Genomic DNA, 22,734 nt, shown 5'->3' on the forward strand with positions numbered 1-22,734 from the left:
TCACACTATGCTCACCTTCCTTCAAAACTGTTTTAATTTGTCCTTGGACCAAGGATATGGCACTTGAATGATTCTTTAATTTGCATAAAAATGAAGGTCTTTGGAGTCGTACATTGCTTGACAACTTTTATGTTAGAGCGAGTTTTTCTACCAAGGTACAGCATCCTCACTTTTCCAATGCTATTCAAAGATAAACTTTTCCATTTGAAATTATTAACTCTTGAGATCACACAGACTATGTATATTGACGATAATACCTGGTAAACAATTAGCAATCAAAAAATCCTTACGCAAAATAAATTCCTATTGAAAATTTGAATTGTCATTTAATATGGTTTTTTTTTTGTTGAGTTACTTTTCACTGTTGCTTGGGAAAGGGCCTTTTGTTTTCTAAAGTTGATTTGTACAATTTATCTTGAAATTTCATCCTGTGGACCCTTACCAGTACCCTTTTTTAGCATTGACTCCACACAGGGGACGGTTGATCGGGGATCTTGACCAATATATTTGCATTTTTTTTCTCTGGCTGTGATTTACCTCTATTTTTCATGCCATTGTGTTTTCTCGCCTTTTAATTTGAAATTCGTTATTTGCAAATAGTTAAGATCACTTGTCCCAAAAAGTTTTGGAGAAAATAAAATACTCTTGACCAAAATAACCGTATGATCTTGAGTACTAAAATATAAAACAAGCTTCATTTTTTTTCCAATATTCATTTATGAATCCTTCAATACTGAATTAACAGTTCTTAAAAATTTGAGTCCTTACCCCGGGAACTGTATGGTGTGCACTAACTTCAGAGACTTTATATTCCTTATGTTTCATACATTTTATATTTCAACCTTTCTGATTATTATGACTATCTCAAAATTTTGCTGCAACCCCTTTTGGGTCGTAATAAGGCCCATGGTCAAAAATGACAAGGCAGGGGCTGGTTGCCCTTTGATCATTTTTAACTCCTAAAAAGCACAAAAAACTCACATTGCCCGTTCAAAGAAGATCTCTCTTAAAGTTCTGCTACCACTGCATCAATACTTTGGCGTTTGGTAAAGATAAAAGATTGCAAATAAAACAGGAAAGAATAAAACATCAAATAAAGACGCGTTTTAGCCCTCCTGAAGCGCCAGAAATATGAACTTTCCCGCTCTCGCAGGTGGGAGTTTAAAATTTATGTTAAGTGGTTCTCAGACATTCATAGCATTATGATGAAAACTTCGTTAAGATTGTTACTACAAACTGTTTGAACTAGTTTTGGTTCAGGTAATAAGCATCTGGTATGAGAAAAATAGAAAAGAAATTGAACTGATAAAACTGAATTAAAAAAAAGATGAAGTTGACTTTTACCAATATTGTTTTCTCTATAAATTAAAAGATGCCTCGTAAACCGACAAATTTTCTAATGTAGAAGTGTGAGGCACAATAATTTACTTCACTTCCAAAGTGATATAACGCAGGAAGAACAAGGATTCTGGAATTCAATGTAAAAATGATGGCATCGATTTACAGTTTGGACTAAGTAATTGCCGTACTAACGTACAAACAGAATTTCAGCCCCCCCCCTCCTCCACAAGAATACTCAATCTTGGTTACGATTGTATTAATACCACTACTACTGCTTCTATCAACTCATTGCAGGAATAAGCCGTCTGAGGCAAACGCAGATACTCATGCTCCTCCATCAGCCCAATATTTCCAAAGCCCCCTCCCACTTACACCCTCTTAAGAACTTTTCATTTCTCTTAAATCTTTTCTTACGACATTCTTCCACCCTATTAAGAGATAACCTGATTTTTCTTTGGCCCTAGAACACTGACCGACAAGGACTATTTTCGGCAATCTGTCTTCCTTCATCTGCAGAACATATCCTAGCCATTATTTGACTCAGCCACTATTCAATTAGTAATCAAAGCATGAAAATTTGTTCGACACATCCTCTACCCTTGATAAAACCACACTGTTTTTCTTTTAGCACTTTATCTACAGCATCTCTAAGTGTAAGAAGTATCATCAAAATAAGTAATTTACTTCCTATAGAAACCAGGCAAATGCTTCTATAATTGCCATACTTTCTCTTATTATCTTTCTTTTAGAGGATTTTCATGAGAGTTTTTTTTTTTTCACTAGTGCTTCGCCCTTTTTTCAAAATAATATTCATAATGTTCAGTAATATACTTCTAACCTCATAATCCCATATATTTAAAAAGCCCATTTACCACACTGTCTGCACTTGGATTCTTATTATGTTTAATCCATTTAATGTTGTCCCTAACTCTTCCTCATAAAATAAACCTTCCTTCATATCCAAAATGTCACACATTATTTATTCTTTTCTATATCTTTTCCTGCAACTCTTTCATAATTTATCACATTTTCGATATTTTCGGTGCCTCTCTCTTTAATTCTTTCCTTGTATTAGTTCTGCCCTAGAATGGATGATAGAATATTACAAAGATTGAAAAGAATCATTTTTATACAACTATGAAAAAGTTGAGGTAGCTTTGCCTTTCATAGAGATTATCTGTCTGGGCTTTATTCTAATTAGCCATGGCTATCAAATGTTTCATCCCTTACACCTAGTTGACAATTTAAATAAATTGTGGCCCCATTCCTATGTATCTATGGCCCCAATACGAATTCAAAATGTTTCTGCCTCCACTCCTTTTCTTTGGTGTCAAAGTAAAAAATACAATAAAACAAAATTTGGGCTTTTGATTTTAACTACACTTTCAAATTAAGCCACACTTTGAAGAATATAATTGAAGTTAAATAAGACAAAATGCAATAGGGTAGAAACAGAATAGAAGAGCAAGAAGAGTAGGACTAAGAAGGAATAGCTAGTAAATAGAGCAGAAAATACAAAAGTAGAATGCAAAAAGCCTAAAAAGCAAGTAGAATACTGAATTTGGGAAACTAAGAACACCCTTCTGAGCACATACACTGACCTGCGGATACATTTACGAAACTAGTTTCAATCTAGTAGCAGAAAAACTTCCTAACGAAGCAAAAACTAATTTTTTCAATTTAAGCATCCTTCTGCACTCATGATAAAAAAAAAATCACCTTCAAAACTCCACCCTTAGTTATAGTAGTTGAAGAGAGTTCAGCGGGAATTACAGGAACTTTCTTCACAAGTGGGGAATGCTGGAGCATTTTGAGGAATTCAAAACCATCTCTTTTCTTGCCATCAAGGTTTACTGAACTCCATTGATCTATAAAATATGGATAGCAATATCAATTGATTGAAAACAATTTATGACTAGCAGCAAAGCCTGTCAGACGACAGGCATAATAATAGTACCGGATAATCCTTGGTAAGGATCGGAGAAAATAATTGCTCTATCTTTCCCTACTGCACCCCAAAATTTTAAGCCCACTAGCCCCCTACCCACAAAATTTCAATGAAAATCCAAACCAAAATCATTAGCTAAGATATAAAATAAGGTAGAGTTATTAAACTGCAATGTCAGAACTAGCCATTTACGAAGAGAAAAAATCTTCCCCTTCTTCCAAAACTCTTTATCCATTGCACCCATAAAAAACTTTACACCTTAGTATAAATAGCTTGTCACCTGTTGACGAAACCTTTGGCTGGCATGGAATCTCCATTAAGACAATCTCTTGCTCCCCTTTAGGCTTCAACTACTTTTTATATCACACACACGTCATATTAATAACAGACTTTTGTTAGAGGTTTTGTTTTAGTTTTGCCTTTTTAACTTTCTTACACTTTACACTTTTTTCTCTTTTTTTTTTGACTAATGAATGGCTTTGCCTTTCTGATATTGTTGTTTTTGGCATTGTTTAGCCAGTTTCTTATTTGTTGTGCTATTTTTACGATTTTTTTTTATGGCTCCGAAATGCGAATTCGGCCCTTCGGGGCTTGTGATAGTCATTTTTTGAAATAAATATCTATTCATATCTTAGACGGTAACCAAATTACCAGAGGCAATACTAAAGTGCCGTTTAAGTAAATAGCCATAAGCCTGCAATATACGTTTTTTCCCTGGCCACATGGCATGGATGGAGTGGTTTTGAGATCTTTAGAACTGTTCGTTCATGAAAATTGAAAATTTCGAGCCTTTTAAAGAGCAAAAAGAGATATAGGGCAATTGGTCCCCTTCCGTGCTCATTTTTTACTTTCACTATTATAGCTCCCCTCCCCTCAAGACTACTGATCAAAAGTTTGAGATAGCCCTTTTATTCAAATGGTCAAAATGTCCAAAAAATAAGCCTCTGTGGTGCCACTGGGTGAAGGGCCACCCTAAGCAATATAAAATATCAATTACTGACACCATGGTTATATGATGGGGAAAATGCTGTTTGGTTCTTGTTGGGTGTCCGATTGATTCATTACTTTCAGAGATGGGTCTTTAGGTTAAGATATTTCGACAATTTGATTTTCCGGTTTCGATAACTTCGATTTCAATTAAAATTCAATAACGCAAAGGGGCACTAGAGTTTCCTACTAGAAGTTCTTGAATCCAGAAAGAAGACCCAATCTAACAGAATCCAGGATATGACAGAAAAAAAGTAATGGATTTACAAAGATTCTGACAGTAAGTATTACATTAAGCTTTTTCTGTGATTATTTTATCTTAGCTTGTATGCAGCGAAAATAATGGTCGATTTAATTTAACTTTCTTAACTAAGCCGTTAAGACTGGGAATAAATGAAGACGAGGAGGTGATGTCGGGTGACGAGAAGATCGATGAAGTGGACAGCTTCACTTACCTAGGTAGTATTATTAGTCAAGAGTATTATTAGCACCTAGGTAGTTATTATTAGTTCAGTGAAGATGTTAAAAGTAGAGTAGCGAAGGGTCGGAATGTATTTTCAGAGTTAATCTTTTTTTTTGAAAAATAAAAAAATCTGCGAGCCAAGCTTAGAGTATTGGATGCTACAGTGATGTCAGTGGTTAAGTAAGGCTCTGAAGCGCAGGCGATCCGAAAAACGGAGGAGAATTTACTTGATGTTTTGCAACGAAGTTGCCTAAGGACTGCTATGGGAACCCGGTGACTGATCGTATCTCATACTGTAAGCCATACGAAAAATATGGTTCAATCCCACTTTCTAAGGCTGTAACGAGAAAAAGAATGGGATGGCTTGGACATTTTCTGAGGATGACAGATGACGGATTTGTCTAGTGCTAAACGAAATAGAGGTTGTCCTCGAATGGGATAGAACAATGCCATAAGGAAAAATTTAAGGGAATTAGGGGCTTTTTACGAAGGTGTAATTAGCGAGGTTGGAATATATTGGTATGGCGCAGGAACGTGTGTAGCCGTGCTGGCCTCAGACGGCTTGGTGTTGTAGCGAGTTATTAGCAGTAATAGTAACAATTTTTTTTTCATTTAAGGAATATTACCAAGCGAAATTACAGTAAGGATACTTTAGGATACTTCATTTGACTACAAAAACTTGAAAAGTATTCTGCATCACAATTTTTTTTTCTGTTTATGAATCTGTAAGACCACATTTTTAGCATTGTTGTTATCTTATTTCGCTATTAATCTTATAATTACTTTTTTCTGCTATAGCCTATTAAATTTTATTTTCCTGTGGTTAGCAAAGATTAAACAAAACGATATTCTCTAAACTTTATAAAATCAATTCATAGAAAGATTTTGAATGAGTCAAAAACCAGGCTCAAGGGTAAAACAGTTCAATATAATTGTTAGAAATAATTGTTAATGGTCAACAAAACCGGTTTAAGAACGTCAGACATTAGTATATCATATCTTTTCCTACTTAATTTAAATTGTCATATAGATAGATATATAACAGGATTCCTAGTTTAACTATGAAAAATAGACCAAAGTGATTCTTTTGACAAGGTATAAATCCAAGTTTCTTGAATTCCTCACTTCTGCACCACCACCAACCTAATTTTAGAGTATCTAAAGAAGACTAACCTTCTTGGTAAGGGTATATTAGCTTTAGAGAAGGTTTACCCTGGGATTGACCTCCTTTGAGGATTGAAGAGTCAGATTGAGCAGATTGGAGAAGCAGGCTATCTTCATCTTTACCCCCAATAGAAAGGCTCTCATAATCAACTGAAATTACTCCACTATTAGCTGAAGAAACACATGCATTGCTGATTGAATCTGGTTGAGTCTTTGCAGATGGATGAAGCCACGCATCATAGGAGCTGTCCTTGAGATTGCGAGGGAAAATGTCTTTTGACTCTATTTGACCTTTAGACGAGCGATCCACAGGAGGACTCTTAAAAATACATGTCTTACTTAACAATTTTTTGACTTTCTGACTATGCTACTTAGTAACAAGGAGGTTATCACATGCTATTAATAGCAATGATAGGAATAATATTAGTGATTAAAATATAGTCTACAGGAGTTTACTAGATCTAGTTTTTATCTTATCTATTGGCCTTTACCTTATATTAAAGTAGTGGTTCCCGAATGATTTTGAGCCTGTTCCCCACCTAGGCATTTTAAAATCCTGATGCACCCAGGGGCGGATCCAGGATTTTTTTGGGGGGCGCAAAATTAGTTTTTCTGATAAACTTGCATTAGGAGCAAGTTTAATGAACGCAGATGTGCATTAATTAAGTATAATACACCACTTAAGATTATGTTACGGAGGGCGCCCTCTCACCCCCTGGATCCACCACTGGATGCACCCTTCGTGATATTTAAATTTTGTTCTTCAAAATTTTATGTGTATTCACCTAAAGGAACCTTAAAACGCCATTAACATTGTATGTTTTTCCGGTCATCATCTAGGCATATTGTATACTAATAATCACTATTATCTGAATATGACAAGCTTTATAAAATATATAACGTCATTGCAACATTAACATGTGTCTTTGTTGCTCTTTAAATGGTTATGAATGTAACGTCATCCCCATGGAAAATGTTTGGTTTTTTAACAATTAAGGCTCTAAAGTATAATCAGTCAAAGGGTGCACGTCTTAACCGTCAACCACGAAAATAGTGCCATGCCTGTCGATGGAGCCTGTGCCCCAATTGGGGAATCAAGGCTCTAAAGAAAGCTCCAACAAACAAAATACTAAGACGAGATTAAAACTTTCATAGATAATTTACCTATATTAAAACATATAATCACTATCAGTCTTGAATCTGAGTTCAAGATAAACTTGTTCTGTGAGTTTTGTAATCTGGATATAAGCCATATTTCAATTTATTGATCAGCAAATTATGCATGTGATGAAACCGCGATAAGTTGAACATTCCAGTCTTGTAAATTTAGAAAATTATTCATCTTTCGCAACCGAGGTAGACATTAGTTAAAAAAAAACATTTAACGTTATTTATATCTGGACGAGCAAGTGATTAATTTATGCTTATGTTCTAAGAAATTTATTTTGAATTCCATTAGTTCTAGTTAATTTTGGAGATTTTACGGTTTAATCGAATATTTTGATTCGGATAATGTTATATTTCCGATAATATGTCGTTCCGAGTAGGAGATATGGTCTTGGTGCATTGTTATATGGTTGGATATGGTTCGCATTGTTAGGATTATAAAATCAGCTTGGGGGAATAAGTCAGATCAATTCAGGGTATTTTGGTGCAGAACACACGATCTGCAGATAGCTTTACAGTCAAATCTTTTGGACTATGATCAGTATGCGGCTACGACTAAACTGTCAAAAGAAAACAAGATTTCGTCAGCGTTTGAAGAATTAGAATGCTTTCCCAATATTTACTTGGAACACAGCCCAAAATCACAGAGTAGTTCAATTTCAGGGGCTAACATTGTTACAAATTTATATGAAAATTTAGCTGCTTTTGAAGATGCGGACAAAAAATAGTATATTAATAAAGCTTCAGAAAAAAGTAAATGAGAAAAGTGGACAGAGTAGTAAGCAGTCTCTTAGTGCAGAAATGATTGTGAGTGAGGTGTATGATGCTATTAGCATTGATTAGAATCCCAAATTTGCAAGAATTGAAAAGCTGCTAAAAGGTCTGAAAAGTCAGATGGAGTCTTTTGAATCCCGTATTTTGAGTGTTGAAGTGGATGTTGATCACATAAGTAGAGAGGGGTCAGGAGGTCCCACGCCCACACCATATATGGGCATAGAGTCATTAGGGAGAACACGTGGTTAATGGGGTCAATGACCTCTTTTTCCAAGGTCGATGTTGTTGTTGTTGTAAGTGCACGCTCTCAGTGAATGTCAAGGTCGATTTATTTGTTGTTGTTGCTGTAAGTGCACGCTCTCAGCGAATGTTATGATCCAGAAATAGTATTTGTTGTTGTTTTGGTCATGTACATGCTCGAGGCGAATGTCATGGTGTCCAGAAATAGTATTTGTTGTTGTTGTAAGTGCACGCTCTCAGGCGAATGTCATGGTGTCCAGAAATAGTATTTGTTGCTGCTTTGGTCATGTACATGCTCGAGGCGAATGTCATGGTGTCCAGAAATAGTATTTGTTGTTGTTGCTCTCGAGCCAATGTTATGACTTTCCCGGAAACAGTTAGATCCCGTGTTTCCTTCTCAGCCAATCAGCGAGTCGGATACATCCTCCTTCTCAGCCAATCAGAGGGCTTGTTTACATATTAGTGGCGGAGTGAATATAAGGAACGGTATTTTTGCTATAGTTTTATTAGTCTGTTAATAGAATTCACTAAGTTTTTATTTAGCAGTGTAATTACATTAGTGAACAAGTTGAGTTAGAAATATCCTTTTATTGCAACTGTTCTATTTGTAAAAGACATTTTCATGACTTTGAGTATTCACATGAACCGACTGATTGTTTAGATAGCTTAGAGGTAGAGACAGATGAGAAGAATCTGGAGGAAACGAGAATAAAAATTATATGTGACATGGGGAGAAATTTATATTGATTGCAAGTAAGCTCAGATAAAAGAAGGATTAATATGATAGAAAAGGAGAATCAAAAGAAGAGACTGGTAAAAGAGGGCTTTCTCTATAGTGTAAAAGACAGCAGTGAAAACCCAAGGAAAAATGTGTATAGTGCAAGATATAACTCGGATTATTATGATGATTATGCTCCAAGAGAAGAGAAAAAGTGGCCCTTTAAGAGACAACATAAGAGATTGTTCTACGAAAAAGATTCTAAATAACCGACACCATAATTGAAGAGTTCTTATATGGCATTTTACGATAAATCCCATTTTCGATATGCTTAAAAAGTTTTGTACAATAATCATACAATAAATTTGTTTCTGATATTTTTATTTTCTCATACTAGATAAGTATAGAATAAGTATACTCGCAGAGACTTTTGTACGTGAATATTACAGTTTCATCAAATCACTCCATAGAGTAGGCTTACTATCAGTGCCCACCCAAGTTTTTTATCAATTATAAAAAAAAAATCCTTCTTCTATATATTTCTATTCAACTGTCAAATCAATATATAATAATTTTTAAATATATGACCTCATTATCCTCCACTAACTCGTCCAAAATGGTAATTTATTCATTTTGAGGTGACGGTATTGTATGTAGTTGAATGCTATCATCAACATCATTTTCTGTTTTGATATTACTCAGAGTTAGCATATTAGCACATAGACAATCACCCTCATCAACAAAAATTCTACCTGAGGGTCCCTGTCTTACCAAATTATCTGATGTATAAGATGGTTCAGATGATGCATAATGAACTTCTACCACCTCCTCATCATTATCTGAAATAACAATCTCAGATTTACACAAAAGAAGCTCCTCATTTTCTTTGAGCTCCCACTCGACCCATACATCCTAAAAAAGGTTGAGAACACACTGGTCAAAATCTCCGTGAAAAGGCATAGTCTTCATTAATATACTGAGGGGTGTTCTATCAATATAATAAACAAGGTTACTTATTATTTTTCATTTTATCTATAATTTTGTGTGTCTAAAATTCATCAATTAGCCAGAAGTCGGTTTTTATATTATTTTTTACTTACGGAGTGAGATTTAATGTCATTGATATAAGCATGTATGAGATTTAGTGTATGTGATAAAACTATGAAAAAAAACCTTTCCAAGAACTACTTTTTTCAATGAAAAGTAAAGATTTACGACCTTAAATCAAAGGGAGCAGAAATAAAGTTTAATAATTACTTAAAATTAAATTTACTGTAAACATACTTATAATTAATCACTTCTAACAAGGTAAGTATACACTGCCCAACCTCTCTGGTGGGGGGGGGGCATGCCAAGCGGGAGCCGTCTCGGTCGACGATGTGCCGTAGTGAGTTGTTTTTATTAGGAGTACATTATTTTTGAAGATTTAAATGAATCTGATTAGTTCAACAAAGCTTATAAATAAAAATTCTATTAACAGTTAATTTTGTACCGACTACATAAATAATTAAGACCAAGTGTACCATGATGCACCATTGTGATCTGAGAAATTAAAAAACTCAGAAACTCAAAACATAGTTTTCGATAATTTCAAGTCGATTACTATCTAATAAATTTATTTCTAAAACACATATACCTTCCGTAGGTAGAACTGCAGTTTTGCACCACAAAATGGTAGAAAACACCTCTTTACTTTATTACATTATAAGTTTCGCCTATTACAATTTGACCCATTATCTTAATATGTTATTTCGAGAGAAAAAAACTATCAAATAAAAACTTAGACTAAACTTGATGAAACTTATATATTTTAAATCAGCATTTAAATTTGATTCCCTGATATATCTATTGGTATCAAAATTCCATTTTCTATAGTTTCAATTACTATTGAACCGGGTCGCTCATTACTTACATTCTGTTAGCAACTAATGTCTTATTGATTAAAAAAAACTTTACACCGAATAAGTTTTTAAAATAAAAGTAAAGAGCTACTACATTAAATCAAAAATTAGCAGAAATAAAGTTAAATAATTGTTCAAACTTAAGCTTATGTCCAATGCCATACTAGTTAAAGTAACAAAAACTCTTTCACACAAGAGGACACTTCAAGTAAAAGTAAAGAGCTACTAAATCAACGATATGATGAAATAATATCGAATAATTCTTCAAACGTAAACTTATGTTTAGAGATAAACCTATTAGAGTTATAAAAAACTTTTCCCCAGAAGAGGACTCTTTCCGAGCAAAATTAAAGAGCTACCAGACTAAACCATAGATATTATGAAATAATAACGAATAATTGTTCAAACTTAAATTTTCTATATTATTGTAATAGTTTATTTTCGAACCAACATATCTACAAAAGGTTCGATACCTGATTTAAACTAAGAGGTTTAAATTTTAGTAAAAAATTAAGTTTTGACAACATTTGACAATTTAACGACTTTAAAGTTTTGTTTATTTTCAAAACGTTTTCTGTCACTCATCATATTTTAATCATTACCATACTAAACAATAGATATGATGAAATAATAATGAATAAGTCTTCAAACTCAAATTTTCTCTATTACGGAAATAGTTTATATTTTAATCAATATATTTACCAAAGGTTCAATACCTGATTTAAACAAAGAGTTTTCAATTTCAGGAAAAAATCATATTTTGAAAACATTTGACAATTTACCAAAATTAAAGTTTTGTTTAGTTTAAAAATTTTTTCTGTCACTCCTCATATTTTAATCCTTCAAAAACAATACTAAAGAAAACCACGTCACACGATTTATTGATTCTAAATTATTAAGAAGACTATTATTTTATTGAAATATACATTTTACATTTTTCAATTGCATGATTTTGACAAGTATCTTGTCCTTTTGGTGTAAATTGCAGCTGAAGCCTTATCGTAAAATCACTTTCAAGTTTTTTCATAATTAAAGGATACGAATTAGAACGATGGGAATGTAATTTAGTCGTATTTCGCTTATTGTCGTTGGAAAAAACACTAAAAAAAACATATTAAGAGCTAGGTTTATGAGTCTTTCACTGAAAATTCCTTTTTCATACCAAGCCCTGACCTCCCTAAATAAAGGATATGAATTAGAACCAAGGGAGCATAATCTCATCGAATTTTATATTTCATACCAGAGGAACACTTTTCGATTAAAATTAAAGAGCTACCAGACTAAACCAAAGCTAAAATGAAATAATAACAATTAAGTATTAAAACTTAAATTTTTTTAATATCTCTGACAAAAACTTTTAAAGTATTGAAAAATAGTGAAAACGAAAAGACTAAAAAACATTGGAAAAAATAGATAGGTAGGAAAAAATGCATACATTTGCATAATTCATCTGGGCTTTGGGATGCCTGAATGACCAGGTAGTGCTTGTTGGAGGGTAGAGGGATCAGTGTCGTTATATTCTTGTATAAATTGGGCTGCAAATTGTACAGGCAGCGTCGGTCTTGACTAGTCAATATGAAGGGTGGATTGTCCTATGGATTTGGGGGGATTTGGACATCGTCCATACTGTACAACTGTGGATTTCATAGGGGGCGCATTAGTGGGCGTTATTCTCCTAGTGGTCGGCGGCGACAGATATTCTTCCTAATCGGGCAGAAGAAGATGAGAAAAAAAGTCATTATTAAAATAATTTGCCCCCTTTTCACAGAAGGAAAAATGAAAAATTCATACATATTTCCAATAAGCTAAGGGTAAGTGTTTTAAATATGAGTCATTCTGTTACAAAAACACACAAAAGTTAGAAAACTAAAAAATATTCCTTTATTACCTCTGCAAAACGGATAAAAATAAATATTTCATACACATTTTCAACTAGCTAAGTGTAAGTGTTTTAAATATGAGCCATTCTGTTGTGAAAACACACAAAAGTTAGAAAAAATACAAAATATTCATATATTAGCTCTATAAAACGCCTAAAAATTAAGAATTCATACCCTTTTTCAACTAGCTAAGGTTAAGTGTTTTAAATATGGGCTATTCTGTTGCGAAATCACACAAAATTTATAAAAAAATAAAAAATATTCCTTTATTACATCTTAAATATGGCTAAAAATGAAGAATTAATAAACATTTTAAACTAGCTAAGGTTAAGTGTTTTAAATATGATCCATTCTGTTGCGAAAACACACAAATGTTTCAAAAAAATAAAATATATTAATTTATTACCTCTGAAAAACGGCTAAAAATGAAGAATTCATACACATTTTCAACTAGCTAAGGGTAAGTGTTTTAAATATGTGCCATTCTGTTGCGAAAACACACAAAGTTAGAAAAATACAAAATTTTCCTTTATTACCTCTGCAAACGGCTAAAAATGAAGAATTCATACACATTTTCAACTAGCTAAGGGTAAGTGTTTTAAATATGAGCCATTCTGTTGTGAAAACACACAAAAGTTAGAAAAATACAAAATATCCCTTTATTACCTCTGAAATACGGATGAAAATTAAGAATTCATACACATTTTAAACTAGTTAAGGGTAAGTGTTTTAAATATGTGCCAGTCCGTTGCGAAAGCACACACAAGTTATAAAATAAAAATATTCATTTATTAAACCTGCAAAACTGCTAAAAAAGAATAATTAATAAACATATTCAACTAGCTAAGGGTAAGTGTTTTAAATATGGGCTATTATGTTGAGAAAACACACAAAAGTTATAAAAAATACTAAATATTCCTTTATTACATCTTCAAAACAGCTAAAAATTAAGAATTCATACACATTTTCATCTAGCTACGTGTTAGTGTTTTAAATATGAGCCATTCTGTTGTGAAAAAACACAAAAGTTAGAAGAAATACTACCTGACCCACTAATTGAAGGATATGAATTAGAACCATGGGAAAGTAATTTCCTCGTATTTTGCATTTCCCACAAGAGGACAGTTTTCGAGTAAAAGTAAAGAGCTACCAGACTAAACCAAAGATATGATGAAATAATAACGAAAAATTGTTCAAACTTAAATTTTCAGTATTAGGGGACTAGTTTATTTTTGAACCAATATATCCACCAAAGATTCAATAGCTGAGTTAAACTAAGATATTTCAATTCCAGGAAAAAATTGCATTTAGACAATATTTGACAATTTACCGAATTTTAGAGTTTTTGTTAGAACCTTGGGTATGCATGTTCATCATGTTTTGCTTATTTTCGTTGTAAAACACACTGAAAAGACATATTTTTGAACTCATATTAAACATTGCCGGATTTGCATTTGAAGAACCTTCCATTATTTTCTATCTTGTCCTCTATTTCAACATATACTGACTTTCAAAGCTTTTCAAAGCTCTTAAATATACTTACCTAACGGTTATTTATTTACGAAATCGTGCAAACTGTTGATTTAGAACAATAATTACCTTTCTATATATCAATTAACACTCACTAGAATTGCAACTTTTCACTCGCGGAGAATATTTTAAAAACAATGCATCTTACATTGCATAGACTAATTATGTCAAACGATACATCTTCAATGCAGATTAATTAATTATTACGTTTCATTTTGTCTTTGATATAGGAATGCATGAATGGGAAGGGAGAATTTCTGTAAAAATATCAAAGATTGATCAACTCAGTGATTTCACACTTCTAGTTCAATCAGACAGAAAAAAGAAGAAAAATTGATAAAAGTTATTTTGAAATATGCCCCAAAATCAGTGCTATTACAACTGAAATTACGTGAGGGGGCGTGAAAACTATGGTTTTTAACTTTGATATGCAAGACTAGACAGAAAATTCTATAGGAGTGGGGCTGCCACCCGCCTCAACCCTCGCTTTCGAAATCTCCCCCACCCTCGTCCCCACACCTAAAATTTACAATAGTATTGTAAACACTCCACGTCCTACACCCATCAAAAATTTCTCGTACCTATAGTTATTCGTTTTTAATTTTTTTCTTGGTAAAAACAGCTGTCCTCATATATAAAAAAAAACGGAAGTTTAGTAGCTAGTACATATTTTCATCGTATTATAAATATTTTCGTTGGAAAAAACACTTAAAAGACATATTATTATATATATTTGTAATATAATTTTTGAATAGGTTAGGTTACCCTATCTATTTAAATCCACCACACCCCCTCACCCACGCAAAATATATATATATAAACTATAAAAAAAAAAACGGAATTTTAGTATCTATTACAAATTTAAATCGTATTTTAAATATTTTAGATGGAAAACACACTGAAAACCCATACTAAGAGCTATATTTGTTAGGTGAGGTTAGGTTAGGTTAGGCTAGGTCTAGGAATAACAGGTTAGGTTAGGTTAGGTTACCATCGCTCTTGAAATCCCCACCACCCTCCTCACCTCAAACTCAAATTTTCCAGAGGATTTTTAAATCCTCCACTGAAAATCCATCGTAAGAGCGTTAGTTTTGAGGTTATGTTAGGTTAGGTTAGATTAGGTTAGGTTAGGCTAGGTATAGTACTTGCAAGTTTGTTTAGGAGCTATTCGGTGAACGGGCTGCCCCCCCCCCGATGGCTCCCAGGCCATAGGCGGCCTCGTGAGGGGATCCCCCCAGGATAGGCTAGGTTAGGTTAAGTGGTCTTAACCTAACCCAGGGTAGGTAACCTAAACTACCTATGGGTTAGCAGGTTAGGTTAGGTTAGGTTCGGTTAAGTGGCCGGCCACTTAACCGTACCTAACCTAACCTAACCGGCTAACCCATAGTTAGGTTAGGTAACCTAACCTGGGTTAGGTTAATACCACTTCACCTAACCTAACCTATCCTGGGGGGGATACCCCGACTGTGCCTCCTTCGGCCTGTGGCCCCTGGGGTGGGGATCGGCCACTTAACCTATTCTAGCCTAACCTAACCTGCTATTCCTAGACCTAACCTAACCTAACCTCATCTAACCTAACCTAACCTAACCTCACGAATATAGCTCTTAATATGGCTTTTCAGTGGAGGATTTTAAAATCCTCTGGAAAATTTGAGTTTGAGGTGAGGAGGGTGGGGGGGGGGGGGGATTTCACGATCGATGGTAACCTAACCTAACCTAACCTGGTATTCCTAGACCAAGCCTAACAAAACCTAACCTAACACAAATAGAGCCCTTAGTATTGCTTTTCAGTGTGTTTTCCATCGAAAATATTTAAAATACGATGTAAATATGTACTAGCCACTAAAGTTCCGTTTTTTTTTTTTTATAGTTTATATATATATATATTGATGTTGGGTGTGGGGGTGTGGGGGCTTTCAAGAGCGATGGTAACCTAACCTATCTTGAACTGTTATTCATAATATAGCTCTTAATATGGCTTTTCAGTGTGTTTTCTAACGAAAATATTTATAATACGATGAAAATATGTACTAGCTACTAAAGTTCCGTTTTTTTATAGTTTCGGCAAGCAGGTTTTCCAAAGAAAATATTTAAATACGATGAAAATTCGTTCCTAGAAATTTTTGAGTCTGGGGGGAAGGGGGGATTTTAAAATCCTCTGGAAAATTTTAGTTGGGGGGAAGAGAGTGGTTGGGGATTTCGAGAGCGAGGGTTGAGGCGGGTGTCAGTCCCACTCCTATAGACTTTTCTGTCTAGTCTTACATATCAAAGTTAAAAATCATAGTTTTCACGCCCCCTCGCGTCATTTAAGTTGTAATATCTCTGATTTTGGGCCATAATTCAAAATATCTTTTATCAATTTCTCTTCTTTTTTCTTTGTGATTACACAAGAAGTGTGAAATCTCCGAGTTGATTAATCTTTGATAGTTTAAAAGAAATTATCACTTCCCATTCATGCATTCCTATATCCCAAACAAAAATCAAATGTAATAATTAATTAATCTGCATTGAAGATGTCTCGTTTGACATAATTAGTCTATGCAATGTAAGATGTATTGTTTTGAAACTAGTCTCTGTAAGTGAAAAGTTGCAATTCTACTGAGTGTTAATTGATATATAGAAAGGTAATTATTGTTCTAAATCAATAGTTTCCCCGATTTAGTAAATAAATAACAGTTAGGTAAGTATATTTAAGAGCATTGAGAAGCTTTGAAAGTCAGTATATGTTGAAATAGAGGACAAGATAGAAAATAATGAAAGGTTCTTCAAATGCAAATCCGGCAATGTTTGATATGAGTCCAAAAATATGTCTTTTCAATTTGTTTTACAACGAATATAAGCAAAATATGATGAAAATGCATAACCAAGGTTATAACAAAAACTTAAAAAATTTGTATATTGTCAAATATTGTCTAAATGTAATTTTTTACTGAAATTGAAACCTCTTAGTTTAACTCAGCTATTGTACCTTTGCTAGATATAATGGTTCAAAAATAAACTATTCCCGTAATACTGAAAATTTAAGTTTGAACAATTATTCGTTATTATTTCATCATATCTTTGGTTTAGTCTGGTAGCTCTTTACTTTTACTCGAAAAGTGTCCTCTTGTGGGAAATGCAAAATACAATGAAATTACTTTCCCATGGTTCTAATTCATATCTTTCAATTAGGGGGTCAGGTAGTATTTTTTCTAACTTTTGTGTGTTTTCGCAACAGAATGGCTCATATTTAAAACACTTACCCTTAGATAGCTGAAAATGTGTATGACTTCTTAATTTTTAGCTGTTTTGCAGAGGTAATAAAGACTTATTTTGTATTTTTTATAACTTTTGTGTCTTTTAGCAACAGACTGGCTCATATTTAAAACACTTACCCTTAGCAAGTTGAAAATGTGTATGAATTCTTCATTTTTAGCCGTTTTGCAGAGGTAATAAAGGAATATTTGTATTTTTTTAACTGTTGTGAGTTTTTGCAACAGAATTTCTCATATTTAAAACACTTACCCTTATCTAGTTGAAAATGTGTATGAATTCTTAATTTTTAACAGTATTGCAGATGTAATAAACAAATATTTTGTATTTTTTCTAACATTTGTTTGTTTTTTCAACAGACTTTCACGTATTTAAAACTCTTAAAAGGATAGATTTTATTTTATTTATTATTACTTAATTTTTTTACGTAGTTAATATGTTCTAAATTAATATTTTTTATTTTTTCTAAATTTTGTGTGTTTTCTCAATAGAATTTCTCATATTTAAAACATTTACAATTAGATATTTGAAAATGTGTATTAATCCTTCATTTTTAGCCGTATTGCAGAGGTAATAAAGGAACATTTTGCATTTTTTCTAACTTTTGTGTGTTTTCGCAATAGAATGGCTCATATTTAAAACACTTACCCTTAGCTAGTTGAAAATGTGCATGAATTCTTAATTTTTAGCCGTATTCCAGATGTAATAAAGGTATTTTTTGTTTTTTTTATAACTTCTTGGTGTTTTCGCAATAGAATGGCCCATATTTAAAACACTTACACTTAGCTAGTTTAAAAAGTTTATGAATTATTATTTTTTATACGTATTGAATATTTAATACATGGCTAGTTTTCATTTTTTTTCTAACTTTTGTGTTTTCGCAGCATAATGGCCTATATGTAAAACACTTAATCTTAGCTAGTTGAAAATGTGTATGAATTCGTAATTTTTAGCCGTATTGCAGAGGTAATATAGGGAGATTTTTTATTTTTTATAACTTTTGTGTGTATTCGCGACAGAATGGCTCATATTTAAAACACTAACCCTTAGCTAGTTGAAAATGTGTATGAATTCTTCATTTTTAGCCGTATTGCAGAGGTAATAAAGGAACATTTTGCTTTTTTTCTAACTTTTGTGTGTATTCGCAACAGAATGGCGCATATTTAAAACGCTTACCCTTAGATAGTTGAAAATTTGTATGAAATCTTCATTTTTAGCCGTTTGGTAGAGGTAATAAAGGACTATTTTTTATTTTTTATAAGTTTTGTGTGTTTTCGCGACAGAATGGCTCATATTTAAAACACTTACCCTTAGCTAGTTGAAAATGTGTATGAAATATTCATTTTTATCCGTTTTGCAGAGTTAATAAAGTAATATTTTGTAGTTTTCTAACTTTTGTGTGTTTTTGTGACAGAATGATTCATATTTAAAACACTTACCCTTAGCTAATTGGAAATATGTATGAATTTTTCATTTTTCCTTCTGTGAAAAGGGGGCACATTATTTCACTACTAACTTTTTTTCTCTTCTTTTTAAGGCCAATTATGAAGAATGTCTGTCGCCGCCAACCACTAGGAGAACAACGCCCAATACAATGCCCCCTGTGAAGGCAACAGTTTTACAGTATGTACAATGTCTGAATGCCCCTAAATACATCGGCCAATCCAACCTTCATATCGACTATTCAAGACCGACACTGCCTGTACAAGTCACAGCCCAATCTATACAATAATATTACGCCGCCGGTCCCTCTACCCTCCAACCCTAACGACTTGATTCTTCAGGCATCCCAAGCCCAGACGGATTATTGAAATGCATGCATTTTTTTCCTACCTCTTTATTTCTTCCAATTTTTTGTCTTTTCCTTTTCACTATTATTCAATACTTTAAAAGTTTGTGTCAGAGATATTAAAAAAAATTAAGTTTAAACAATTGTTTGTTATTATTTAATCATACCTTCGGTTTAGTCTGATAGAACTTTAATTTTAATCGAAAAGTGTCCTCTGGTATGAAATTCAAAATACGATGAAAATATGCTCCCATGGTTCTAATTCATATCCTATATTTTGTGAGGTCAGGACTTGGTATGAAAAAGGAATTTTCAGTGAAAGACTCATAAACATAGCTCTTAATATGTTTTTTTTAGTGTTTTTTCCAACGACAATAAGAGAAATACGACGAAATTACATTCCCTTCGTTCTAATTCATATCCTTTAATTATGAAAAAACTTGAAACAGTGATTTTACGATAAGGCTTCAGCTGCAATTTACACCAAAAGGACAAGATACTTGTCAAAATCATGCAATTTAAAAATTTAAAATGTATATTTCAAAGAAATAATAGCCTTTTTAATAATTCAGAATAAATAAATCGTGTGAGTTGGTTTTATTTAGCATCGTCTGTGAAGGATCAAAATATGAGGAGTGAGCGAAAATATTTTGAAACTAAACAAAACTATAAATATGGTAAATTATCAAATGTTTTCAAAATGTAATTTTTTCATGAAATTTAAACCTGTTAGCTTAAATCAGGTATTGAACCTTTTGTAGATATATTGGTTCAAATATAAACTATTCTATTAATACATAAAATTTGAGTTTGAAGACTTATTAAATTTTATTTTATCATATCTGTGGTTTAGTATGTTCATGATTAAAAGATGATGAGTGACAGAAAACGTGTTGAAACTAAACAAAACTTTAAATTTGGTAAATTGTCATATGTTGTCAAAACGTAATTTTTTACTGAAATTTAAACCTCTTAGTTTAAATCAGGTCTTGAACCTTTTGTAGATATGTTGGTTCGAAAATAAACTATTCCACTAATAAAGAAAATTTAAGTTTGAACGTTTATTCATTATTATTTCATAATATCTATGGTTTAGTCTGGTAGCTCTTTACTTTTGCTCGGAAAGAATCCTCTTGTGGGAAAAAGTTTTTTATAAATATAATAGGTTTATCTATGAACATAAGCTTAAGTTTTAACAATTATTTTCTATTATTTAATCATATCTTTGATTTAGTAGTTCTTTACATTTAGATGAAAAGTGTCCTCTTGTGGGAAAGAATTTTTGCCACTTTAAGTAGTATGGCACTGGACATAAGTTTACGTTTGAAAAATTATTTAACTTTATTTACGCTAATCTTTGACTTAATGTAGTAGCTATTTACTTTTCTTTGAAAAAATTATTCTTTTTATAGTTTTTTTTAATTAATAAAACATGTCGTGGCAACGAAGAGTAATTAATGAGAAACACGGCTCAATAGTAACTGAAACTCTAGAAAGCGGAATTTTGATAGCAATGGATATATCAAGTAATTAACTTTAAATGGAGATTTCAAATATATAAGTTTCATCAAGTTTAGTCTGAATGTTTATTTGATAGTTTTTTTCTCTCGAGATAATATATTAAGCTAATGGTACAAATTGTAAGAGACAAAACTTATAATGTACTCAAGTAATGCAGTATTTTCTAGTATTTCGTAGTGTAAAACAGCACTTCAACCTTAGTAAGGTATATGTTTTTTATAAATGCAATTATTAGATATGTCTCTTCTTGAAATTATCAAAAACTATTTATTGAGTTTCTGAGTCTTTAAATTTCTCAGACCACATTTGTACATCATTGTACACTTTGTATTAAATATTTATTTATTCGGTAAAATATTAACTGTTAATATAATTTTTATTTACAAGCTTTATTTAAATAATCTGATTCATTTAAAACTTAGAAAATAACGTACTCCTAATAAAATCAACTCACTACGGCACCTAGTCGACCAAGAAGGACACATCTGTGCTTGTCCCCCCACCATATAGGATGAGCGGTCTATACTTACCTTTTTAGAAGTGATTAATTAGAAGTATGTTTACAAAAAATTTAAGTTTAAGCAATTATTCAACTTTATTTCTTCTTCCTTTGATTTAAGGTCGTATCTCTTTACTTTTCAATGAAAAACCTAGTTCTTGGAAAGGTTTTTTTTTTGGTTTCATTACAGACATTAAATCTCGTACAGGATTCTATAAATGCAAAAGAATCTCGCCCATTATTTAAAAAATAATAAAAAAAACCCACAAATGGCAATTATATGAATTTAGAAACGCAAATTTGTATACGAAATGAAAAAAATAAGACACAAATTTCTTCACGGAGAATTACAGTCACCCGGCATATAATTGACTACTATGCAAATCAAAAGAGCTTACGGTACGAGTTTACTCAATCTTTTTTAGTATATATTGATCGAGTGGGAGTTCAAAGACAAGGAGGAGCTTCTTTTGTGTAAATCTGAGAGTGTTAGTTCAGATAATGATGAGGACGTGGTAGAAGTTCATTATACATCATTTGAACTATCTTATACATCAGATGATTTGGTAAGGCAGGGACCCTCAGGTAGACTGTTTATTGATGATGGTGATTGTATATATGCTAATAAGCTCACTCTGAGTAATATCAAAACAGAGAATAATGTTGATGATAGCATTCAACTACTTAAAATACCGTCACCTCAAATTGAATAAATTACCACTGTGGACGAGATCGTGGAGGATGATGAGGTCATATATTTAAAAATTTTTATATATTGATTTGACAGTTTAATAAAAATATATATAATTATGATGGTTGTATATATCAATAATAAAAAAACTTGGCTGTGGGCTGATAATAAGCCTACTCTATGCAGTGATTTAAAGAAATTGAAATATTCTCGTACATAAGTTTCTCCTAGCATACTTATTCTGTACATATCTAGTTTGAGAAAATAAAAATAGCAGAAACAAATTTATTGTATGATTATGGTCTAAAACTTTTTAAGCATATAAAAAATGGGATTTATCGTAAAATGGTATATGAGAATACTTACATCGTGGTGTCCATTATTTAAAATCCTTTTCGTAGAATAACCTTTTATGTTGTCTCTTAAAGGGCCACTTTTTCTCTTCTCTTGGAGCATAATCATCATAATAATCCGAGTTATATCTTGCACAAGACACATTTTTCCTGTAGTTTTCACTGATGTCTTTGACACTAGAGAGACAGCCTTCTTTTACCAGTTTCTTCTTTTGATCATAATGTTATCTCAAATTAATTCTTCTTGTATAGTATATGAAGATACCTCGATCTAAATTTCTCTCACAGTCGTAAACATTTTTTATTCTCGTCTAATCACGATTCTTACAATGCGTAAATGCTTCCAATCTATGCGAGAATTCATTCTGTTCATGTGAATACTCAAAATCATGAAAATGTCCTTTACAAACAGTTGCAATAAAAGGATATTTCTAACTCAACTTGTTCACTAATGTTATTATACTGCTAACTAAAAACTTAGTGAATTCTATTCACAGACTAATAAAACTATAGCAA

At 32.4% G+C, this 22,734-nt stretch overlaps 2 protein-coding genes across 2 annotated transcripts in view; one reads left to right on the forward strand and one right to left on the reverse strand.

Annotated features, from left to right (window-relative positions):
- The window catches only part of LOC148947417 (uncharacterized), a 71,403-nt gene that overhangs the window by 47,053 nt on the left and 1,616 nt on the right, over nt 1-22,734 (reverse strand). Inside the window, exons 2-4 of the mRNA XM_089095879.1 lie at nt 9,574-9,714; nt 5,913-6,270; nt 3,061-3,209 (exon numbers count right to left, since the gene is read on the reverse strand). Of these exons, the coding sequence (XP_088952005.1) occupies nt 3,061-3,209; nt 5,913-6,270; nt 9,574-9,714 (648 nt within the window). The remainder of the gene's footprint in view (nt 1-3,060; nt 3,210-5,912; nt 6,271-9,573; nt 9,715-22,734) is intronic.
- The window catches only part of LOC148947418 (mitochondrial import inner membrane translocase subunit Tim21), a 523,198-nt gene that overhangs the window by 17,580 nt on the left and 482,884 nt on the right, over nt 1-22,734 (forward strand). The window lies entirely within an intron of this gene.

Source organism: Artemia sp. Qi Xiang Cuo, chromosome 10 (assembly GCF_049724085.1).
Source record: "Artemia sp. Qi Xiang Cuo chromosome 10, ASM4972408v1, whole genome shotgun sequence".
NCBI classification, from domain to species: Eukaryota; Metazoa; Arthropoda; class Branchiopoda; order Anostraca; family Artemiidae; genus Artemia; species Artemia sp. Qi Xiang Cuo.